The 22,901-nt window shown below is 43.6% G+C and overlaps 1 protein-coding gene across 1 annotated transcript in view; it reads right to left on the reverse strand.

The window, feature by feature from the left end:
- The window catches only part of SYNE2 (spectrin repeat containing nuclear envelope protein 2), a 258,629-nt gene that overhangs the window by 143,877 nt on the left and 91,851 nt on the right, over positions 1–22,901 (reverse strand). The window contains exons 37-44 of the mRNA XM_032235484.1: positions 21,443–21,645; positions 21,044–21,163; positions 20,361–20,649; positions 18,496–18,665; positions 17,574–17,874; positions 17,020–17,139; positions 13,196–13,429; positions 2,821–2,955 (exon numbers count right to left, since the gene is read on the reverse strand). Coding sequence (XP_032091375.1) covers positions 2,821–2,955; positions 13,196–13,429; positions 17,020–17,139; positions 17,574–17,874; positions 18,496–18,665; positions 20,361–20,649; positions 21,044–21,163; positions 21,443–21,645 — 1,572 coding nt within the window. The remainder of the gene's footprint in view (positions 1–2,820; positions 2,956–13,195; positions 13,430–17,019; positions 17,140–17,573; positions 17,875–18,495; positions 18,666–20,360; positions 20,650–21,043; positions 21,164–21,442; positions 21,646–22,901) is intronic.

The raw sequence follows: 22,901 nt of genomic DNA on the forward strand, positions 1-22,901 counted from the left end.
CCATCTTCATTTAAAAGACAAAGGTTACTCTTTTGAAGACAGCAAAGTTCACATTTTGGACAAATAGGACCGCTGGTTTGAAAGAGGGGTCAAAGAGGCCATCTATGTCAAAATTGAACAGCCATCTCTCAACAGAAAGGGAGGAATATGACATCATCTATCTCCAGTCTACAACACAACCCTTTCAACAGTTCCAAGAAAACTCCACACTCATTTGCACTACTCAGGTGATCCTGATGACACAGATAAACCTCCAGATCATCTTAACAACTCATTAAAAGAATGCAAATAACCATCTGTCTGCAAGGTGTATAAATTCTTCCATTTCCCACCATCCGGTCAGAGTTGAAGAAGCTTCTTGGACGAGAAGTGAAATGTCTTCAAAGGACAACCAGAATGTTCAGTTGCCCCTTGAATAGCAATAGCAATAGCAATAGCAGTAGACTTATATACCGCTTCATAGGCCTTTCAGGCCTCTCTAAGCGGTTTACAGAGAGTCAGCATATTGCCCCCAACAATCTGGGTCCTCAAAAAAGCACCTTTTGGACAACCGTGATCTGGGTGACTGAGAATCTCCATAGACATTTGTATAGATAATGTAAATTAGTTATGTTGGTGCCCTGGCATTGTACTAGGGAGCATCTAAGTTCCTATGCTCTAACTCTATAAAAGATAGCTGCATTTATTCCATTAATCCATGAGGTTCCTTTGGTCCTGGTTGCACCCACTTCCATTGGAGCAAGAAGCAATAGTTGAAGGAAGAGGACTTGTGGCAGCTCCCAACACTCTACTGGGTATCACAGGGGCAGAGAAAAAGAATGCAGCAGAGAGTATAATACAACTGATGTCTGCAACATGTACAAGTGACATTGGCCCTATGGTATGAAGCACCTTTAACACACCATCCCCATGGATTTGATACCAGAGAAGGAGCAGGACTGTTCAACTTTTCACAAATTCAACTTGAGGAAAAACATCCAGTATGGCAGATATAAGCAAAGTCACTGTCCAATACTGATGGTTCTTGCATCTGTTTATCTTAGTTCTGAATATTTTTCTACTGTCTTGTCAGCTGCAACCATCCTGTAACTTCCTTATTTCATCCATTTATATGGGATATATTATGGATTATATAGATTGACCACTGCCAGAAGAATCACGAAGATTATGAACAGCTTTGCATTTGTAAACTCTCACTCTGCTTTGGCTTCCCTGATTAAAATTGCATGTTCCTCCTTATCTAAAGACTATGGGCTTGCTGCCAAAAATGTTGTAACTTCCAATGGATAAGACGTTAACTTGTTGCTGAAAGCATAACAAAATAAGAGAGGGCATTGTACAGTATTTGGTGGGGAATACAAGCTACACCTAGACTGCAAAAACCTGGTGTTAAGAGTTGTCTGCTTCCCTTTGTTGCCTTCTGTTGGTTATCCAGTTTTTGTAGCCCGTGTTTGTTTGTTTGTTTGTTTAAATTTATCACTCCAGCAGACTCTGGGTGGCGTAGAAAATCTAACACTAACTAAAACAGTTAGAAACATAGACAAAAATAATCCCTCAGCAAGACAGACCCAACAGCATATTAACCCCAGTCTAGGATCAAAGCCAGCCTTCACGGGCTTTTCAGAACCCAGGAAAGTGGGCACCATCTCTATCTTTGAGAGGATGCTTGTTCCAGGGACAGGGTCAGCCACAGAGATGGCGCACTTTCCAGATACCATAAGACAGCAACATTTAATAGAAGAGACCTGGAACATACATACTCTGCCCAAACGCACTAGTGGTATAGTAGTCCTAGGAAAGCCCACATGAATGGTTTTCATTATGATCTCAAAAGCACAGACAGGTACACATTGAGACAAGGAATCCATCAAGTACTATGGTCTAAAGCTATGAAGAACTATGAAAATCAAGCCAATACTTTGAACTAAGTCCACAAAGGGGGCTAAGAGCCAACGGAGATGACAAAATGCTGGCATAATAAACTCATAATACCAATCATGGCTATGAGAGGCTTCCTTTCTCAGCAACAGCAAGAGGCAATAATCACAGCATTGGAGACACCAACCCAGAATATGAGTTTGTCTCTCACTCCATATGTCACTTGTTTACCTGCTCTCCCTCCTGCTGCTGGGAAAGAAAATGCAGTGGAGGGTTACAATCTTATTTCATCTAAAGAGCTGTTGGACATTTTTCTCCCCGCTGGAAGAGTGGGAGGAGAAGGTGATAGCAGCAGGTTAATTCCCAAAGCAGAGCAATAGTAAATTTGTTGCTATGGAAGAGATGTGCTAATGTTTTCAGAAAGGACTTGAAGCACATTGACTCATCCTTTTATAGATGTCCTTAAATACATGAAGGTGCTATGGAGAATAAACCAAGTGGTCCATATCCTACAGAACTTTATGGAAGAGTGCAGGATTTGATATCAGGAAAGGATTATCCACAGACTTTTGTTCAGGTAAGTGGTTGGAGGACATTGAATTAGAAAATCCTACCTATTACTTTCAGAGGAGTTATTCAGGACAGTTAAATTGTGTCTGAGTGCTGCACATTTTCTGTAATGATGCTTGCTCTCTGATTACCTATCAGCAATATTCTGGGAATAAATAAATTTCTCTATTTCAAAATAGAGAAACAGCAAACTTATAAGGAAAGAAACAGGAATATACAGGTGATTGTAAAGTCATATCCCTTACTAATCCACGCCTCATCATTCCATATCATAACCACTATTTTATGGAAATGGCACACACAAAAAAGCCCTTTCAAAACCATTCTATCAAATGTTTGAAAGTAAGATTGCCAGGGAGAGTAAAAGATTACCTCAGTAACTGCAGCTGCTCTCTCCTCAGATACAAGTGCTAAGGAGCTTGGTAATTGCACTTTACGTGTCAACCATTCTGGAAAGAAATCTGGAGCTTCTCTATCCAGCTGATTTTTCACTCTGAAGGAATTTTCCTTCAAAAGACAGAAACATGAAATAATTAAGTCAAGTGAAGATTGCAGAAGAAGTTGGAGAATTATTATATGTTATCTCCATATTTACATTCATATTATATGAATTTAAACCATATTATATATTATATTCATATTCAGAATACGACATGATAATAATAGTCAAAGGCCCTCAAGATCTGGATGCACCATAAAGGCCTGGGAATCCCAGAGAACTGGCATGCTAGTAAGACAGCTCCATTATTATTAACATACTTTTATTCTTTTATAAAATTGTGTTCTATCATTTTTAATATTTTTAATAGTTATTATTTATGAATGACAGCTCTGTTGTATGCTGTCCACTGTCACTTGTTTTGTTAAATGAAAGTCTATACAAATTTGAAAGATCTAGAACTTTTAATCTCTGAGTAATGTTTTATTGTACAAAACCCTATCAAAAGAACATGAATGCTTGAGGTGGGAAAATAAATGAAACTTTGATTTTGGGTTTAGCGACTACATTTATTTGTTTATATAGTTATTATTATAGAAAAGTAAAAAGTTGTGGTTTGAAATTAATGCTTTATTTTACTGCAACAGAGGGAGTCAGAAATCAACACTCCCCACCCATTCCCTCTCACTTCTCTTTCCCCTTCCCCACCCACCACACTATGTCTTCCTATTTGCTTTTGTATTTTTCATTTTATTCTATAATCTAATAAAATGTTTAAATGGAAAAAAAGAGAACATGACTGCAAGAATGTTGCATTACATTTGGCAACTTTCCAGTTCTGACTCCTGATGTTTCAGAGCAGTAAATTACATCTTTTTTAATTTAATTTATTTATTATTAGACTTCAATACTGCCCATTTTCTAGAGGCGACTCACTTAATCCCAACATTTGCTAGCTAATTATAATTTCACTGAAAACTATTTACTGTATATACTCGAGTATAAGCCTAGTTTTTCAGCCCACTTTTTGGGCTGAAAAAAGCCGCCTCGGCTTATACTTGAGTCAGTGAAAAATTTGCCCGAAATGGAGGAGAAAAAGGGGCGGGGCCATGCCGCTGGGTGACACTCGTGAATGGCCCAGTGCCCCTGTGAGTTTCCCCTCCCTCTGTGTCAGTTTGCCGCGCAGCGCGCACCGCACCATCCCCCCTCCTCACGTTCTAATGTAATGCAGGGCTGTCTTATGATTCCCCTTCCTCCCCCTCCTGCCGCTCTGCAACGATGTCCCACCTCCTCCTTGTTATGGCAAGCAGCCACATAGCGATGTCCCACCTCCTCTGGTACAGTGATCCAATGATAGGAATCACTGTGCCGTGTGTCATAGGAGGCGGGACATCGCTCCCGCGGCTGCACGGGACATCATCATCACAGCGGGACATCAGCATCATGAGGTGAGTGAAGTATTTCATTGAATACACCACTAGTTTACTGTTTTTCTTTGAAATAAATATTCAAAAACATTATTGGTATCTATTTTTATTTTTGAAATTTACCGGTAGCTGCTGCATTTCCCACCCTAGGCTTATACTCGAGTCAATAACTTTTTCAGTTTTTTGTGGTAAAATTAGGTGCCTCGGCTTATATTCGGGTCGGCCTATACTCGAGTATATACGGTACACACCTGTGTTTTATCTCAGCAATGCCTTATTTCTTTTCATATTTCTTCTCAATGTCGAGAAGAAAATGACCATTGGCTTACCTGAACGGTCGTTCTCTGGGCACTGCAGGAGAGTCCAAGTATGGGTTAACACAATCTATCTGCCCTAGGACTGAGTAGATTTTTCTTTGGTCACGCCTCCTTTGCCTCCTCAAGGTCAGTTTAAAAATGAACTCTTGTCCGCTGTAGGATGCCCATCAGGTAATCTAATTATAACTCCAAATCTTGGATCTTCCAAGAAACCCTGGGCGGGTTTGGACTCTACTGCAGCACCCAGAGAACGACTGTTCAGGTAAGCCAACGGTCATTCTCCTGTGCGCTGCTTGGAGAGTCCAAGTGTGGGACATACCCAAGCTATTGTGTCCCAGGGAGAGTCGATGTTGAGTTCAGAGCGTCCAGAACCAAGGCAACTTGCTGCAAAACACATCTTCCAAAGAAGGCTTCAGCTGAGGCAAAGGTGTCAATTTTATAATTTCTGATGAAAGCTGTGGGGGACGCCCACGTAGCAGTTCTGCAAATGTCAATGATGGATGCCTGGGTCACCCAGGCCGCTGTGGTGGCGGCACTCCTTGTGGAGTGTGCCAACACACGACCCATCACGGTCCTGCCCTAAACCATTTTTATGCAGGCCCGCAGCCAACATCCAATGGTTGAGGACAAAACCTTACGGCCCAATGATCCAGGTTGAAAAGACACGAAGAATGACTCTGAATGTCTAAGGTCCTTAGTTCTTTTCATATATTTGCGGACTGCTCGTCGAACGTCCAGCTTGTGCCAGGTGTGTTCCTTGGGGTGGTTAGGCCTGGGACAAAGATTCAGGAGGATCACCTCCTGAGATCTGTGAAAGTGAGAGTTCACCTTTGGTAAAAAGGAGGGATCGAGATGAAGGACAACTCAATCATGATAGACGATACACAGCTCCGCCCTGACAGAGAATGCCACAATCTCTGACACCCTCCTAGCAGAGATAATGGCTACTAAGAAGGCATTTGAATTTAATTTGAATTTGTGTTTATTTGTATGCCGCCCTTTTCCCTGGGGGGACTCAGGGCGGCTCACAATCAAAAGGAAGAGGGGAAACAGACTTTTACAAATAGACAATACATAATTAAAACGCAACATTCATACCATTCGGGCGGGTCACAATCTTTAGCCCCAGGCCTGACGGGATAGCCAGATTCTAAGGGCTGTGCGGAAGGTCTGGAGGGTGGTGAGGGTACGAAGCTCCACGGGGAGATCGTTCCATTGGGTCGGGGCTACCACCGAGAAGGCTCTCCTCCGCGTGGTGGCCAGTCGACATTGGCCAGCGGATGGAACTCGGAGGAGGCCTAAACGATGAGATCTGATGGGTCGTATGGAGGTGATCGGCAGTAGGCGGTCTCTCAAGTACCCAGATCCACTACCATGAAGGGCTTTAAAGGTGGCAAGTAGCACCTTGAAGCGTATCCGGAGATCGACAGGTAGCCAGCGCAGCTCGCGGAGGATAGGTGTTACGTGGGTGAAGCGAGGTACACCCACAATCACTCGCGCGGCTGCATTCTGGACTAGCTGAAGTCGCCGAATACTCCTCAAGGGCAGCCCATGTAGAGCACATTGCAGTACTCCAGCCTAGAGGTCACAAGGGCACGAGTGACTGTTGTGAGAGCCTCCCGGTTCAGGTAGGGGCGCAACTGGTGCACCAGGCGAACCTGGGCAAATGCCCCCCTGGTCACAGCTGACAAATGGTGTTCGAAAGTCAGCTGTGGGTCCAGGAGGACTCCCAAGTTGCGGACCCTGTCTGAGGGGTATAATGTTTGACCCCCCCAGCCTGAGAGATGGAATATTTGCCAAATTGGCGGGAGGGAAACACAACAGCCACTCGGTCTTATCCGGGTTGAGCACGAGTTTGTTAGCCCTCATCCAGTCCCTAACGGCTTCAAGTCCCTGGTTCATCACGTTCACCGCTTCATTGAGTTGGCACGGGGCGGACAGATACAGCTGGGTATCGTCCGCATACTGGTGGTATTTTATCCCGTGCCGCCGAATGATCTCGCCCAGCGGTTTCATGTAGATGTTGAAAAGTAGGGGAGACAGGACCGAACCCTGCGGCACCCCATATGTTAGGGGCCTAGGGTTCGATCTCTGCCCCCCAACTAACACCGACTGCGACCTGTCCAAGAGGTAAGAGGAGAACCACTGTAGAACAGTGCCTCCCACCCCCACCTCTCGCAGTCTTAAAAGGCAGTCTTAAAAGTCAAGTGACGAAGAGAAGCAGTTCTCAATGGTTCAAATGGTGCGGAAGTTAGGGCTCGCAGAACATATGGTAAGTTCCAAGACAGGTACTTGTGGATCGTCTGAGGTTGAAGATTGGTTGCTCCCTTCAAGAAACTCTTGATCTGAGGGTGTTGAATCAAGGACTGTTGAGAGTCTCTAGCCAGAATAGTGGACAAGGCTGCAACCTGGAGACAGAGGGTGTTGGGCGCCAAGCCTTTGTCCAACCCCTCCTGAAGGAAGTCCAGAAGTTGGGGTATGGATGCTGCAACATCTACAATGCTACGCCGCTTGCACCAGGTGGAGAACGCAGTTCAGGTCACATCATAGATGCATGTAGTGGATGGCCTCCTGGATGCTTGAATGGTCTGGATGACCTCGTCAGATAGGTTTTGTTTCCTCAGGAGATCCCCTTCAAGTGCCATATGGCTAGTTGGAGCCACTGGGGCTCTGGATGACTGATGACCCCCTGGCTGAGGGAAAGTTGTTCCTGAGGAATTCTCCACAGTTTCCTTACGAATAGATCAACCAGGTCCACGTTCCAGGACCTCCTGGGCCAATGCGGAGATACCAGTATGAGTTCCGACCCCTCTGCCAGGAGTTTTTTGATTACCTGTGGGATGAGCAGCAGGGATGAAAAGACATACAGGAGACCTGGGGGCCACCTGGACCTCAGCGCATCCGTCCCCTCTGCCTGTGGCGAGTGGTAGCGCGAGAAGAATCTCGGGAATTGCATGTTGAGTGCAGTTGCAAACAGATTGACTTGTGGCTGCCCAAACCGGCGCACTATCTGTTGGAACAGAGGTGGATGTAGGCGCCACTCTGAGTTGTCAATCGTCTGTCGGGTCAGCCAGTCTGCCCTTACATTGCTGGTGCCAGATATGTGATCCGCTCTTATTGATGTTAGATGTTGCTCCGCCCAATGGCCCAGGGCCTCCGCCTCTGCCATGAGTCTTCTGGAGTGGGTGCTGCCCTGCCGATTTACATAGGCCTTTGTTGCAATGTTGTCTGTGAGTAACAGAACATGGCGACCCACAAGTTGGGCTGAGATCCGTCTAAGGGTGAGTCTGGCTGCTCTCAGTTCTAGCCAATTGATGCTTCAAGCTGCATCTGTCCGTGACCATCTGCCTTGCGCCAGTTGACCCTGGCAATGTGCCCCCCCAATCATAGAGACTGGCATCCGAGGTGACCACAACCCTGCTGGGTTCTTTGAATAGGCAGCCCTTCTCCACTGCTGTCAACTGCCACCACCTCAGGGAGCGAACCACCTTCAACAGGAGTCGAATCTTCCTGGGGGAGTTGCTGGCTTTTGCTCTCTGCATCGGCAATAAGAACCACTGCAGTTCCCTGGCATGCAGGCGAGCCCAGGGAACCACATTTAGACAGGATAGCATGATGCCGAGAAGCTGCGAGAGTTGGACGATCGGCAAGGAGCTGGCCCGGCAGCACTGACGAATTCTGTTCTTGAGGTTGCGAAGTCGGTCTGATGAGAGAAACACCTGGCATGAAACACAGTCTATTATGGTGCCCAAGTGTTGGATGCAAGTCACCGGTTTGAAGTGGCTTTTTGTCCGATTCACTGAGAACCGGTGGTTTTGTAGGGTGCATGTGGTGATTTGCACATCTTTTAGCACCTGGCGACGAGTCATTGAATGAATGATGATGTTGTCTAGGTAACATTCCAGACGTATGGGGCGGGCGTGAAGTTGAGCTGCCACTGCTGCAAGAAGTTTGGTAAAAGTCATGGGGGCGGACGAGAGGCCGAAGGGTAGGGCCCTGTATTGATAGTGCCTCTCATTGTAGTAAAACCGCAGGAACTTCTTGTGCAATGTGTGTATGGGCATATGCAGATAAGCTTCTTTCAGATCGATGGACATGAGCAGGTTCCCTCACCTTATGCAGTCCAGGATGGATTGGAGGGACTACATCTTGAAGCCTTTGTAGGCCAGATGTTGGTTCAGGCACTTCAAGTCTAAGATGGCCCTTCACCCTCCTGAGCTCTTGGGGACCAGGAAGAGAATGGAATAAAATCCCTTCCATTCCTGGTCCAGAGGAACTGGTTGTATGGCGTTTATTTGCAGCAGATGTTCGATTTCTGCTTGCATGAGGGATCTTTTTAGGGGATTTCTGGCCAGGGGAGGGAACATTAGGAACTCCAATGTCAGCCCCCTCCTGATGGTGTTCAGGATCCACATGTCCATGGTAATCTCCTCCCATCAGTCTGCATAGAGTTGCAGATGGCCCCTGATGGGAAGGTCGCTCTGGTGGTCACTTGCTGTGCCTGAACTGGCGGTTGTTGGAACCGCCACAAAATGGCTTCCAAAAGGAACCCTGGTTCTTCTGTCTGCCCTGGGACCCAAAGCTGTTTCTGTCCTGGCCCCTATCACTAGGCTGGTTGTATGATCTCTGATAGGAAAAGGTCAACTATCTTGACCCCGAAAGGTCTGCTTCCTGAAGGAACCAGAGCCCTTCTTCTCATTCTTTTTAAAAGTAGAGGGAAGGATCTTTCGTTTATCCTTTGTCTCTATCAAGAATTTCTCTAAGGGATCCCCGAAAAGGAGAGCCCCTTTGAACGCGGCTGAAGCCAGCTTCCACTTGGCCTTCATGTCCGCCTGCCAATGTCGGAGCCACAGTAGGCGATGTGAGGTCACATTGGAAGCCAACGCCCTAAAAATGAACTTCGCCGCGTTCAAGGAAGCATCCACGGAATACTCCACAGCTGTGATGATCTTATTGAGATCATGACGCCATCGAGAGACCTCTGAGGGAGGTTTTGATCTCAGCTGACGCAACCAGAGTAAGGAGGCCCTTGTAAAGAAAGAGGAGGAGGTGGATGCCTTAATGCAGTGTTTTTCAACCTTTTTTGTGCAAAGGCACACTTTTTTCATGAAAAAAATCATGAGGCACACCACCATTAGAAAATGTTTAAAACTAGTGTGCCGCGGCACAGTGGTTGAAAAACACTGCCTTAATGGCCCAGACAGCTGCCTGGTGCGTCTTGTGACAGGCCTATTCAGACTTTTTGTCCTCTGCCTTAAGATCTTCTAAAAGATCTGCCGGAAGGACCGAGTTGGAGGTCAAGGAGACCACGAGGGCATCCACCTCCGGCAACTTTAAGATATCTTCCGTTTTAGATTCCAAGGAATACAGGGTCTTGTCACTCCCACTGGGATTGGCTAACGTACCCGGCTGCACCCATTGGCACTGCACGATGTCCATGAACAGGTCAGGGACTGGAATAAGCTCCGGGTTTGGAGCATTCTCCTTTAACACTCCCTCCTTAGGATCCTGGGAGGAAGCAGGAACAGCCTTATCTTTGGGTTTGGCTCCGAGCTCCGTAGAAGCCCCAGCCTTAAACGGCTTGAAATGGCCTTAAATGGCTTGAAAAGGCCTGTGAAGACTGGTTTATTGGGGGTATATCCTTGTCCTCCGACAATTCAAACCCGTCTGCAGCCTCCTCCTCCCAGACAGAAACCTCTGTTGTGACAGAGGTACTCGGAGAATCGGGGCTATGGCCCCTACCCTCAGCGTGGCGGTGGCCGGGCTTAAGGCCTCTGCCACACCTGGCCTCCTTTTGGCACATGGCTTCCACCACGCTCTGAGAAATGGCCTGGGATATTGCCTCCCTCATCTCAGCTGAGAGAACAGGGCCCTTGTCTTCTGCAGGTCTGGACCTAGAGGAAGTGAAGCCTCATTCCACTCTAGCTGAGGCTGAGGAGCCCTCCACATGGAAACAACCATGAAAGGGCTCCAACTCCTCTCTTACTGAGGAGCTGGGGGAATCAGGGTAGCCCAGGGAGGCTGCAGGGGACCCAAACTGAGAATCCCTACTGCTTAGGGATGGCAACTGATCCCCTTGGTTAGAGGGAGAATTCCCTGTCTCAGATCTGGGTGGAGGAGAGGCTGAGGGGGCCTCACAGACTTGAGGGAGAGGCGGCGCCTGGGGCCTACTGGATCTCTCCCTTGGGGTCTCCTGCCTCTTATCACCCTGGCACTTGGGGCCCTTGCTCCCAGAGGAACTATGGGATGATTTCCCCCCAGTGCCCTTCCTCGCCTGGTATGAGGGATCTGGCCTCCTGTGCTTCGCAGAGGCCCCTGCCAGCTCCTTTCGTGGCTCCAAACCTTCATCAGCCATTCTGAGGATGGATCGCTGGAATGGAGGTTGAAGCTACAGTAGGGAAGGACACTAGACACTGACCAGCCGGCTCCAGAGTGTCTGCAGATCTGCTTAGTAGCTGGAGGCTGGTTAAAGTACCAGACCACTCCAAAGCTGCCTCCTGAGATAGGAATTCTTCTGGGAGGGAAGGTAGGCCCTGCCGGCGCCCCAGACAGGACCAGATAATCCCCAGCAGCGATCTGCGCTGAGGTGGTGAAGCACGTGGCATAGGCGTAGCTCTCTCTGGCGACTGAGTGCTGATTTGGGCACCAAAAATGGCCACCGTGGCTTCGGCGCTCAATAAGAAATTCACCTCCAAAACCTGCAGGTGCCTGCAATAGCGGCTGTTAGAAAGCATGTGAACTCATTGCTTCAAAATTGCCGCCGCGCTATCTGGGCTTTCAGAAACGCCGCTGTGGAAAATAAGGCTCTCTGAAGCCCTCCACTCTGACAGGGTGGCCAGGGACGCAAAGAAACGCCGCTGCACCCGCACTCACCGGCACCCACCGGACAAGTGGTCTCCACAACTCCAACCTCTGCATGCGACCAGCAGCCGGTCAGAACCCAGCGATCACCTCAGCAGCTTGAAAATCAAAAGGATTCTTGCAACAGAAATCCCTACACCTAACTCTACACTAGAAGGTAAATCAATTTTAAAAGAAAATTCCAAAGCTACTATTATCTACTATAAACTGTCTGGAGAGTCCAGTCTATCTATCCAAGGATTGAATAGCTCCCCAAAACTAGTCCTATCGGGCGGACTGAGTTTTTTAAACTGACCTTGAGGAGGCAAAAGAGGTGTGACCAAAGAAAAATCTACTCAGTCCTAGGGCAGATAGGCTGTGTTAACCCACGCTTGGACTCTCCAAGCAGCGCACAGGAGAATGCCTAAGCATACACTGCTTTTAATACTCCTCCCAACTTCTAAATAAAAGCCGGCTTCTGATCAGCACTAAAATTTACAGAGGATGTATGTCCTTTACACACTGGAGCCAGTTTTTATTTATTTATCATCCTCAATGTATTTACTATAATTATCTGTAGGTCACCTACTTGAATGACTTTAGACAGTTTACAACTATATATTTATACCAGTGTTTTCCAACCTTAGTGTCTTGGAGATGTGTAGACTTCAGAATGCTGGTTGGGGATTTCTGGGAGTTGAAGTCCACACATCTTCAAACTGCCAAGTATAAGAAAAACTGCACTGCACGTTTATTGTTGTAAAATAAAAAAATATTCAAATCGTTTAAATTTTAACAATTTTGCTTCTGTCTTCCATAAAACCCATTCTCTAAAACCCCTGTAGAGGAAGGAACAGCCTTTTCCTCCAAAGCAAATGTTGGGAGAAGCTTCTGGGTACAAACAATGGAAAACTCCTTTTCATCTATTCTAGCAGCAGAAATTCTCTCCTGGATTATAAAGGACCATTCTACTAGCAGGAAGCAAATACTAGATATAACTGAATTATTTGAAACCAGAAATAGTCTGAATAACAATTGTAATAAATCTGGACTGAAAGAATGGAATGGAAGGGAAGGGAAGGGAAGGGAAGAGAAGAGAAATCTAGGAGGAATGAGGGCTGAGAGAGTTTATTTCTACAGTATTCTACAATACTTCTACAACCAATGGAACAGAAGGTGCCTTCGGAAGTTGTGGGAGCTTCATCACTTAAGACTTTCAAGAAGAGGCTGGACTGCCCTCTTTCAGAAATGGTGTAGGGTTTCCTGCTTGGGCATGGGGTTGGACTAGATGACCTACAAGGTCCTTTCCAACTCTGTTAATCTGTTAAATCTGTTAAATAGAGTGGAATGGAATGGAATAGAACACAATAGGAATAACAGATTTGCAGGAAACCTTATAGTCATGGGAGTCTCACTGTGCAACAAATTCTTCCAAATATACAATGCTACCAAAAAAACCTGATTGATCCCTGCTTAGCCTTCCATGGTGAAAACATATAGAGAAGGGCTTGTGAAAATAAATTCAATATTTTCATATAATCCCATGTTCAGTGGCAAGGAGGATCTCCTTCCAAATAATGTAACATAATATGATTAAAAAAATCTCAGAAAATAAGCAATTCTTGATTTCTACCCCACCTTCTTTGGACATTTATCCCAGAATATTACTAATTTTTTTCCACAAAACCAACCTCTTGGGGAGCAAAGGGGATGCTAGAAATTACCAGTTTCTCTCTGTTTGTTGTTTCATTATCCATCTCTTTTTTCTGTTTGAGTATATCAATGTGGATGTCCTCAGTCTCATGCTGAAGTCCGTATTTAGTTTTAAGATGCTTCGGCTTAATTTGGGGTGCATCTATCTCATCCTTCATACAAGTCTGTTCCAAACTGATGGAGTCCATTAGAGCAACAACATCCTGTAGTCTGTCTTCAACTTGACAAAGAATATTATACTGTACCTTAAGTGAAAAAGTGCAAGAAGATCATAATGACAAGAGAATCTGTGCAGTTGGCAATATTATAAATATGCTATAGGGGAGAATAAAATAGTTAGGATAAAACACTTGTGACACTTTTCATAAAGAATTAGATACTTGATGAAGAAAAATAAACAAAGGGCAATGTCTTTGTCGGGGGTCATGCTTGTTCTCTGATTTGCACAGAAACTGATATCCATATTCATTTAAATACATAAAGTCCTCGACCTACAAGAGTTCACTTAGTGACCATTCAAAGTTACAATATCACTGAAAAAAGTGACTAATGACCATTTTTGACATTTATAAGCATTGCAGCATCCCCACAGTTTATAGAGGTTTATTAACATTTATAGGCCGCCCTTTTCCCTGAGGGGACTCAGGGCGGCTTACATAAAATCAAGGGAGGGATATACAAACAGTAACGCAGACAAACATAGAATAAAATAATGAGCAACATTCATTCATCATTCGGGAGGGGCAATTATCTCTGTCCCCAGGCCTGACGGGCTAGCCAGTTCTTAAGGGCTATGCGGAAGGCCTGGACGGTGGTGAGAGTACGAATCTCCACGGGGAGATCGTTCCAAAGGGTCGGAGCTACTACTGAGAAGGCTCTCCTCCTTGTAATTGCCAGCCGGCACTGGCTGGCAGATGGAACTCGGAGGAGGCCCAATCTATGAGATCTAATTGGTCGCAGGGAGGTAATTGGCAGAAGGCGGTCTCTCAAGTACACAGACCCACTACCATGGAGGGCTTTATGGGTGACTAATAGCACCTTGAAGCGCACCCGGAGATCAACAGGTAGCCAGCGCAGCTCGCGGAGGATAGGTGTTATGTGGGTGAACCGAGGTGCACCCACGATCACTCGCGCGGCCGCGTTCTGGACTAGCTGAAGTCGCCGGATGCTCTTCAAGGGCAGCCCCATGTAGAGCACATTGCAGTATTCCAGCCTAGAGGTCACAAGGGCCTGAGTGACTGTTGTGAGAGCCTCCCGATTCAGGTAGGGTCGCAACTGGCGCACCAGGCGAACCTGGGCAAATGCCCCCCTGGTCACAGCCGTCAGATGGTGGTCAAAGGACAGCTGTGGATCCAGGAGGACTCCCAAGTTGCGAACCCTGTCTGAGGGGTGTAAAGTTTGACCCCCCCAGCCTGAGTGATGGAGTACTGGTCGAATTGTTGGGAGGGAAGCACAACAGCCACTCGGTCTTTTCCGGGTTGAGTACAAGCTTGTTAGCCCTCATCCAGTCCATAACAGCCTCAAGACCTCGGTTCATCACGTCCACCGCTTCATTAAGTTGGCACGGGGCGGACAGATACAACTGGGTATCGTCCGCATATTGATGGTATCTTATCCCGTGCCTGCGAATGATCTCACCCAGCGGTTTCATGTAGATGTTGAATAGTAGGGGGGATAAGACCGAACCCTGCGGCACCCCATATGTTAGGGACCTAGGGGTCGATCTCTGCCCCCCCACTAACACCGACTGCGACCTGTCCGAGAGGTAGGAGGAGAACCACCGCAACACAGTGCCTCCCACTCCCACCTCCCGCAGTCGTCGCAGAAGGATACCATGGTCGATGGTATCGAAAGCCGCTGAGAGGTCGAGGAGAACCAGGATGGAGGGATGACCTCCATCTCTGGCTCTCCAAAGATCATCGGTCAATGCGACCAAAGCGGTTTCTGTGCTGTAACCGGGTCTGAAGCCTGACTGGAAGGGGTCGAGATAACTTGCTTCCTCCAAGGACCGCTGAAGCTGGAAGGCCACCACCTTCTCAACAACCTTCCCAAGAAAGGGAAGGTTGGAGACTGGACGGTAGTTGTTAAGGACAGCTGGATCCAAGGATGGCTTCTTTAGGAGGGGTCTCACCACCGCCGCTTTTAGCGCGGCGGGGAAGTTCCCCTCCCGAAGAGAGGCGGTAACAACCGCCTGGATCCAGCCTCGTGTCACCTCACTGCTGTTAACAACCAGCCATGAGGGACACGGGTCCAGTACACAGGTGGAGGCACTTACAGCCCTCATGGCCTTGTCCACATCCCCAGGGGCAACATCCTGAAACTCAACCCAGAGGTGGTCTACTTCATCCTCTTGTGCCTCGGCTGGAACTGCAAAGATGGAGTCCAAGTCCGACCGAAACCGAGCAATTTTGTCCGCTAAGAATTGGGCATAATCCTCAGCTCTGCCCTGTAAGGGTTCCCCCGTTTCCCTCCTATTTAGTAGGGAGCGGGTTATCCTAAACAGGGCGGCTGGGCGGGACTCAGCGGACGCAACCAAGGTGGCTATATGAGATCTTTTCGCTGCCCTAAGTGCCCTGGTGTATTCCTTGGTGCTGATGTGTCACACGATCAACATTTGGACAATTGACAACTGGCATGTATTGTCCTGGGATCATGTGATTCCCCTTTTGCAACCTTCTGACAAGCAAAGTCAATGGGGAAACCAGATTCATTTAACAACCGTGTTACTAACTTAACAACTGCAGTGATTCACCTAATAGCACTGCCAAGAAAGGTCGTAAACTGGGGCAAAACTCAAATATCTGTCTTCCTTAGCAACATAAATTTGGGGCTAAATTGTGGTCGTATATTGAGGACAAAAAAGAAAAGAAAAAGCACCATACTTCCAAGGGAATGCACATTTAGATCTACCTTGTTCAATGAAATGAATGAGTTTCAGTGGTGGGTTGCAGGTGGTATGCCCCGGTACGGGCATACTGGTGCCTGCTGGGAGCACTGGGTACCATTCCAGTACAGTGCTCTGGAGGACCTACCCGCCCGCCAGAGCTCCTTGTCTGTATTTGAGCTCTTTGGAGCTTCTGCGCATGCGCACGGAGCATACGGTGCCTGCATGACGCTCCGCTGAGCAGCTAGAGCGTTGCGGAGGCATCACAGAGGTAAGGACACATGCACGCACTGCTTGCGCGTGTATGTGGGAGATGCCAGGCCCCGTTGCACCGTACCGTACCATCCAGTTGCACTGGGATCCAGAACCCACCACCAGAGTCACATGAGGCAGTGCTGACACTAAATTGCTTTAAAAGGAATATCAATTAGTTACTTGATTCTCAGCTGACTTATCTGATTACTAGGTAAGTTGTGTAAGATGACTCAGTTGTATAAGAAAGCATCTGTGGAGCACATAGCAAGAATGTTAGCCTTGTTCAGTTTAATTGTTCATATGGTAATCTTGAAAGCAATCTCATTTGACATTGATAAAAACTCTGCACCAATAATCAGACATAAATAAAAAAGTTGCTGTTCGTAAAATTCTAATTTTCAATATTTCTCTTTCTTGTTTTGTCAACCATCATTTTTATTCTGGGATGGAAACACTGTTGCCTCAATTTCATTGAATTTAGTTCTTCATTAAGGTCTTTGACAAGGGAGAGTGAGACCCCCCTCCCTTCATTGTGCTTTAGGTTTTATGGGTTTTAAGTTCCTTGATTATCTGTGAATCATTCCAAGTCCTGATATTCAGAGGCATACAAGTTTAATATATTATCATTATTATTGCATTGTTACTCTTTCAAGTTCATTGATTTTCAAATTCACTGGAAACAAAATTCCTCCTGACCTGATTTTGCTCTGTACCCACAGGCTCCCGCAGTTCCTCTAGAGAAGTCATCAAAAGTGTAGTCAACTCTTCACACTGCTGGTGTCCCTCAACACAGCCTTCCAAGAGCTTCGTTGCATGCTGTGATTTAAGGAGAAACTCAAGATTAAAACCAACATGCATAGATAGTTGTCCAATATAATAAAGTATGTACTGCAGACTATTAGACTTCTCCATAGGAATACCATATTATCTTCCTGGACCCATATAGAAATAAACAAATATATATTTATTTAATAAACAACTTTATATAGCTACCCAGAACCACTGTGTTAGAGTTAGGCAGCCTTATGAATTCAATAATTAATTAAACTTTTACAAATAAATAAATAAATTAAAATAAATTACCCAGCTGGTAATTGAAGCGGCATGCTCTAGGACCCATTTCATCCTATCCTATCTCTTTGTTTGAAACAAATCTAATCCCACGTCTAATGAACATTTATATTGCAAGATATACACTAATAGTGTTTCATTCTGGATCTTCCAAACCAGTAATCTGCTAAGATGCCAACCTGTAATCGGCAAAGAAGACATTTGTAGAGATGCTGTAAAGTCATCAATGATTCTGCACTGAAGCTATTAGTGCATGTCTCCAAAGAACTGCGTTGCTTTGTTAGTTCATTTAAGAGAAGTGTTAGGCCTTCAATTTCTTTCAGAAGTGCAGAATAATTGTTTAACTGACTTTGCACTTGTTGTGAATTGGGATGAATATCAACATTTAATCCTTGCTTCTCCACTTCATAAAACAGCGCTTTGATGGCATCTTCTGTCTGCTTCACTTGTTCCATTTGATGCTGGAGTTGTTCCTGATCCCTATGACAGGGAAAAAATGATATCAGTTTAACAGTGGACTGCCGAATATATAGGAGAAGAGAGTGACAAACTTTTTTCATGTTTGCCATAAGAACAGGGTAAAATGCTAAATAGATTAATAGATATATCATACTTATAACCTTAAAATGTATTTAATCATCAACTTCTGGAGTCCCTGCCTTATTTACCCAATCTTTTTGTAACTAAATTTGTTCTTTTTAAAATCAAATTGTATTTATTTATTTATTTATTTATTTATTTATTTATTTATTTATTTATTTATTTATTTATTTATTTATTTATTTATTTATTTAATTTGTATGCCGCCCACTCTCAAATTTTAATTGTCATTATTTGCCTTGAATAATAACCCATATGCAGTAAAGGAATGGGCTATATTTTAATATAAATAAAGAAAAGTGTATTTATAATTTTTTTTTCTACAGTGATTAGTCATAAGCTTGCAGAAAAAGTCTTCAGTTTTCCAATCTTCAGTTTCGTAAATATTATCTGAGTGGACAGTTTTTGGAGGAGTTTTATACTGGATGATATTATTATAGAATGACTCTTCTACATTTTCAACTCAGTAGACATTTTCATGGTGTAATCTAGGCTACATACCTCAGACAGCCAATAACCAGATGAACAGTGGAGTCCCACTTCTTTTGGACATCAGAAACTATCTGCTCAAGAGCTAAGTTCTTGCTCTTATCGTCACATTTCAAATGTTTTCCAACAGCTATGATAGTTTGCAATTTAGCACTGCCCTCCTCTTTCAACAAAGCAATCTCCTGTATTGTAAGAAATAACATGAAGGTAATTGATTTTACTCAGTGTTTTGACCTAGCACCCAGGCCAAATAACATAGTAAAATTATCAAGAGAAACAACCCTTTAAAAAAAAATTAATTAATTGTCATTCTAATTAAATCTCACACAGTGAAAGTTAATAAACTGTTTCCAGTTCTTTTGTTAATTCTCTAAATATTGGAAGACATTGCTAATATTGGAGAGAATTGGAATGGAAGATAAGTAGGATATGTCTGCTGCCTTGAATTATTTGTAAAAATAATAATGGTGGGATACAAAGAAATGTCAAATAAATAAAATGAGTGTATTAAATTTACAAAGTACTTTTGTCAGGTACTAGTAATTAGGAACAAGGGCTGAATTCAAAGCACTGTTTATTACATGCTACCTATACACAAGAATTTGATCGACTAACTGTCAAGCCAAATTGGTGCATCAACAGAATTCACAAGGGGCTCAACTTGGGGCTCTTGGTAGGACTCAATGACTCCTTACTGATACTTACCCGCCATTGTGCTTGCCCTGATCATCTTCTACAGCTTTGATACTGAACTGCCAAAATACTGTTTTGCTATTTCACTAATTTAATTTGTGCTAGTAAAAGATAAGGGTTCTAAAACATGGACTGAGCATAATGAAAAACTGACAGAATAAGGGGTCCTAAATGTGGGAAAGACCACTAACTGACACTGTTGCCAAGACAAGCTCTCAGAGGAAAATAGATATTGAACAAAAATGCTGTCCCATAAGATGCAGGGAGAAGTTATCCATTGGTCTCAGATTCACTATGCTGATGATAACCAATTACACGTTTTGACTATGGCTTGGACAGGTGATACCATCAAGATCCTCTGTCAATGTCTGGAAAATGTTTGGCCTTTAATGGAGAAGAACAGGCTTTGGCTCAAGCTTGACAAGACTGAGTGTCTGTGGCTATTTTGATTCTCTGAGCTTGGATTCATCTTTGGTCCTGATTATAATTGTACTTCCCTTTTAGGACTGGCATGCAGGAGCTGGTGGCAACTAAACCCAAGGCAGCCTTTGCACAAATTTATCTGATGCACCAAATATGCTCACGTTACACTTTACTTTGTGACTGTACTAGTTGTCAATATGCTTCAGGATGCAATTCATGATTTTGGGTATACCTTGAATTATTCTAATTATACCTATAAAAATATACACTTTGATTATTTGAGGGCTTCTTATCCATGGGTTTGGCCTGTCCTATGCATTCTAACATACCTAGCATGCTATGGGTTCCATCGATTAAACAAGGAAGTAGGCTTCTTTGTCTTACTGCAGCCTGCAGAACACAATTCAATCTGAAATTCATATGCCCACCTCCACCTGGTCTTTTTTAAGCAGACTTTTACTACCTGTCTCTATCCCAGGTCTCAGTTAGAATAAGTGGTTGATCTTTTCTGGAATATTTTAATTGATTAACTGACTGCTGCTTTCTCCAGACTTTCCATCTGGCTTATGTATTCAATGTTATATTGAGGGTTTTTTTAGACAAATAAATAAATAGTAGCAGCAAACAGAGAACGGAACGGTTAAGACTAAAATTCAAGAAAAGTGTCAAGCATTGTTTAAAAAGGTTTTTGAAATGAGAAAGGACTAAACAAAGAAGTATTGGGTGGTTGTTTTATTAATAAAATGTAGAGGTTCAAGTACCTGGATTTTGAGCAATCTTTCTTCCACTGATATCTCAGATTCTTCAGCACTCATCTCCAAGACAGGCTTTTTTATAATTTCCACCCAGCAAAACATGTTCCTGACAAGTTCTTCAAAGTGCTTTCTTTCTACACAATACATCTCAGAAACTCCAAGTGTTTTCTGTACATGATTAACCAACCTCTTGTATTTACTGACAAACTGGGCAGATTCTAGAACTGCTTCATCAATGAAAAATCCTGAGTTTTTCAAATAATTTGCCCGGCAATCAAAAGAATCAAACCGCTCCCTGTAAAAAAACAACAATTATGTGAAGTTTAATTGTCATCATTATTCCCCAGGTTTTACCTACATCATCATTCATTAAATGTTGTCAGAACTGGGCAACTTGGGTCAATTATCAACCTTCATATAAGGCAACCATGCCAACTTTTTTTCCAACTGCATTCAATAGTCATTTTTTAAATAGGTAGAGATTGATAACTAGAACTCAGAATCATTATATTTACTCTTTTGCCTATGTGGGGAAATATACATAATTTTGTGTTCAATTGTGAATACCAAATCTTTGAAAATATATTTTTAGACACAAACATTTTCAGTAGAAACATGAGTATTTCACTAAAACTAGCTCTCAAGAGAAGAACAGAGTTAAATGACTTGCTATAGCTAAGACAAAATACCTTTTTTTGAGTAGATTTTGATAAAAATGTTCAAGTTCTGTCTTCTCTTTTTGAACTTGTTGCCATTTTTCTTCTTGAGTCCTTAGCCACTTCTGCAGACTCTTAAAGTCCTTTTCAAGCCTTCAAAGAAATAGAATAAATACTTAAAAGAGAATCCTGTTAAGCTGTAAAAAACAACAACCCATGAACAGTACCACTTAATGCTATACAGTAAATTAATTTTGAGTCTAGAACAGCAAGTTTACCTATTAATACTTATTTACTTATTTAGTGCTGTAGGAGGAGGAGGGGAATACATCAATCTCAAAAATTATTTTGTGGGGACTAGATTTAAAGTCCATCTAAACATTTTGTATCACAATAGAGATGAGGCAAGCCTAGTTCATTTTGGCTTCTTACCTAGCAAACTCTTGAAGAAAGTAGTGAAGCTCAATTTTTTGTGCCTGACATTTGGAAATTACTCTTTGCAATTCCACTTCTTGGTCCCTCACCCAGTTACTCAACTGATGGACATTTTGTTTGGGCAAATAGTTTTTCACCTGGTTCAGAACAGTCTTCACCCCATCAATATCACTGCCTTTGTCTTCAAAATTTAGGAAACTCTGGGGAAAAAAATTCATAATGAGAGATTTATCCAAGATCAGCAATATCTTTTCGCTGGTGTCATTGTTTGATATGTTTTATAGTTTGCTCTGTCTATCTGTCTGTCTGTCTAGCTATCCATCCATCCATCCATCCATCCATAACACACTCATTGATTGTTGCAATAAGTGACAATTTCTGAATAGATTATAACCTATTATTAATAGATCAGCACGTACAAAACTGATTTTTCATTCAACATTGATGCACGATTTTTCAATAGAATTCAATTCTCACTCACATTTTTCTTGGCATAGTCAAAAGAAACCATTAATATGTAATGGTGAGTAATCAATTAATCAAAGGCTTCTATCTCAAAGCATCCATTCACAGACAATGCTTTCATGTGGCTGTGAATGATTCATTACTCTGATCTTCCCTCCTCCCAATAGGTAACACTGCCCTGGACACACATATACCGGAAATGATTGGAGTATTCTATGCTTCTGATAAAAAAAGAATCCTTCACAGAAGAAATGTATCCCTCTGTTTCATGATTTACTATTCCAATCTTGATTCACTTCAAGACTGAAATGAGTACTTCCTTTTTCATTGAAGAAAGAAAGAGGGGTGGGGGGGAAGCAAAATTACAATCTCTAGTACAGGTAGTCCTCAACTTACAACAGTTTGTTTAGTGACCATTCAAAGTTACAAGGGAAGTGAAAAAAGTGACGTATGACCATTTTTCACACTTATGACAATTGCAGCATACCATAATCACCTGATCAAAATTTGGGCACTTGGCAACTGACTCATATTTATGTTGGTTGCGGTGCCCTGGGTTCATGTGATCACTTTTGCAACCTTCAGACAAGCAAAGTCAATGGGGATTCACTTAGCAATTATGCTACCAAGTTAGCAACTGCAGCGGTTCACTTAACAACTGTGGCAAGAAAAGTTGCAAAATAAGGCAAACCCACTTAACAAATGTTTCACTTAGGAATAGAAATGTTGGGCTCTAGTGTGTGAGTTGAGGACTACCTGTACAAAGGTTCTATTCTTGATCAAATCGCTGTTCTGTTAGTCAATAAACTTGTAGTTGGTTTGCTATGTCAATATTTATTGTCACCCACCTTAATCAAATATAAAACAATAGAAAACACAATAAAAGATAATAAGTAAAAATAATCAATTCCTCAAATAGCAGAAGGCTCAACAAACTAGGCTCAACTAACATCTTGAACCTAAAACCTAAGACAGTGATGGCTAACCTTTT

This window comes from Thamnophis elegans, chromosome 1, assembly GCF_009769535.1.
Source record: "Thamnophis elegans isolate rThaEle1 chromosome 1, rThaEle1.pri, whole genome shotgun sequence".
Lineage (NCBI taxonomy): Eukaryota > Metazoa > Chordata > Lepidosauria > Squamata > Colubridae > Thamnophis > Thamnophis elegans.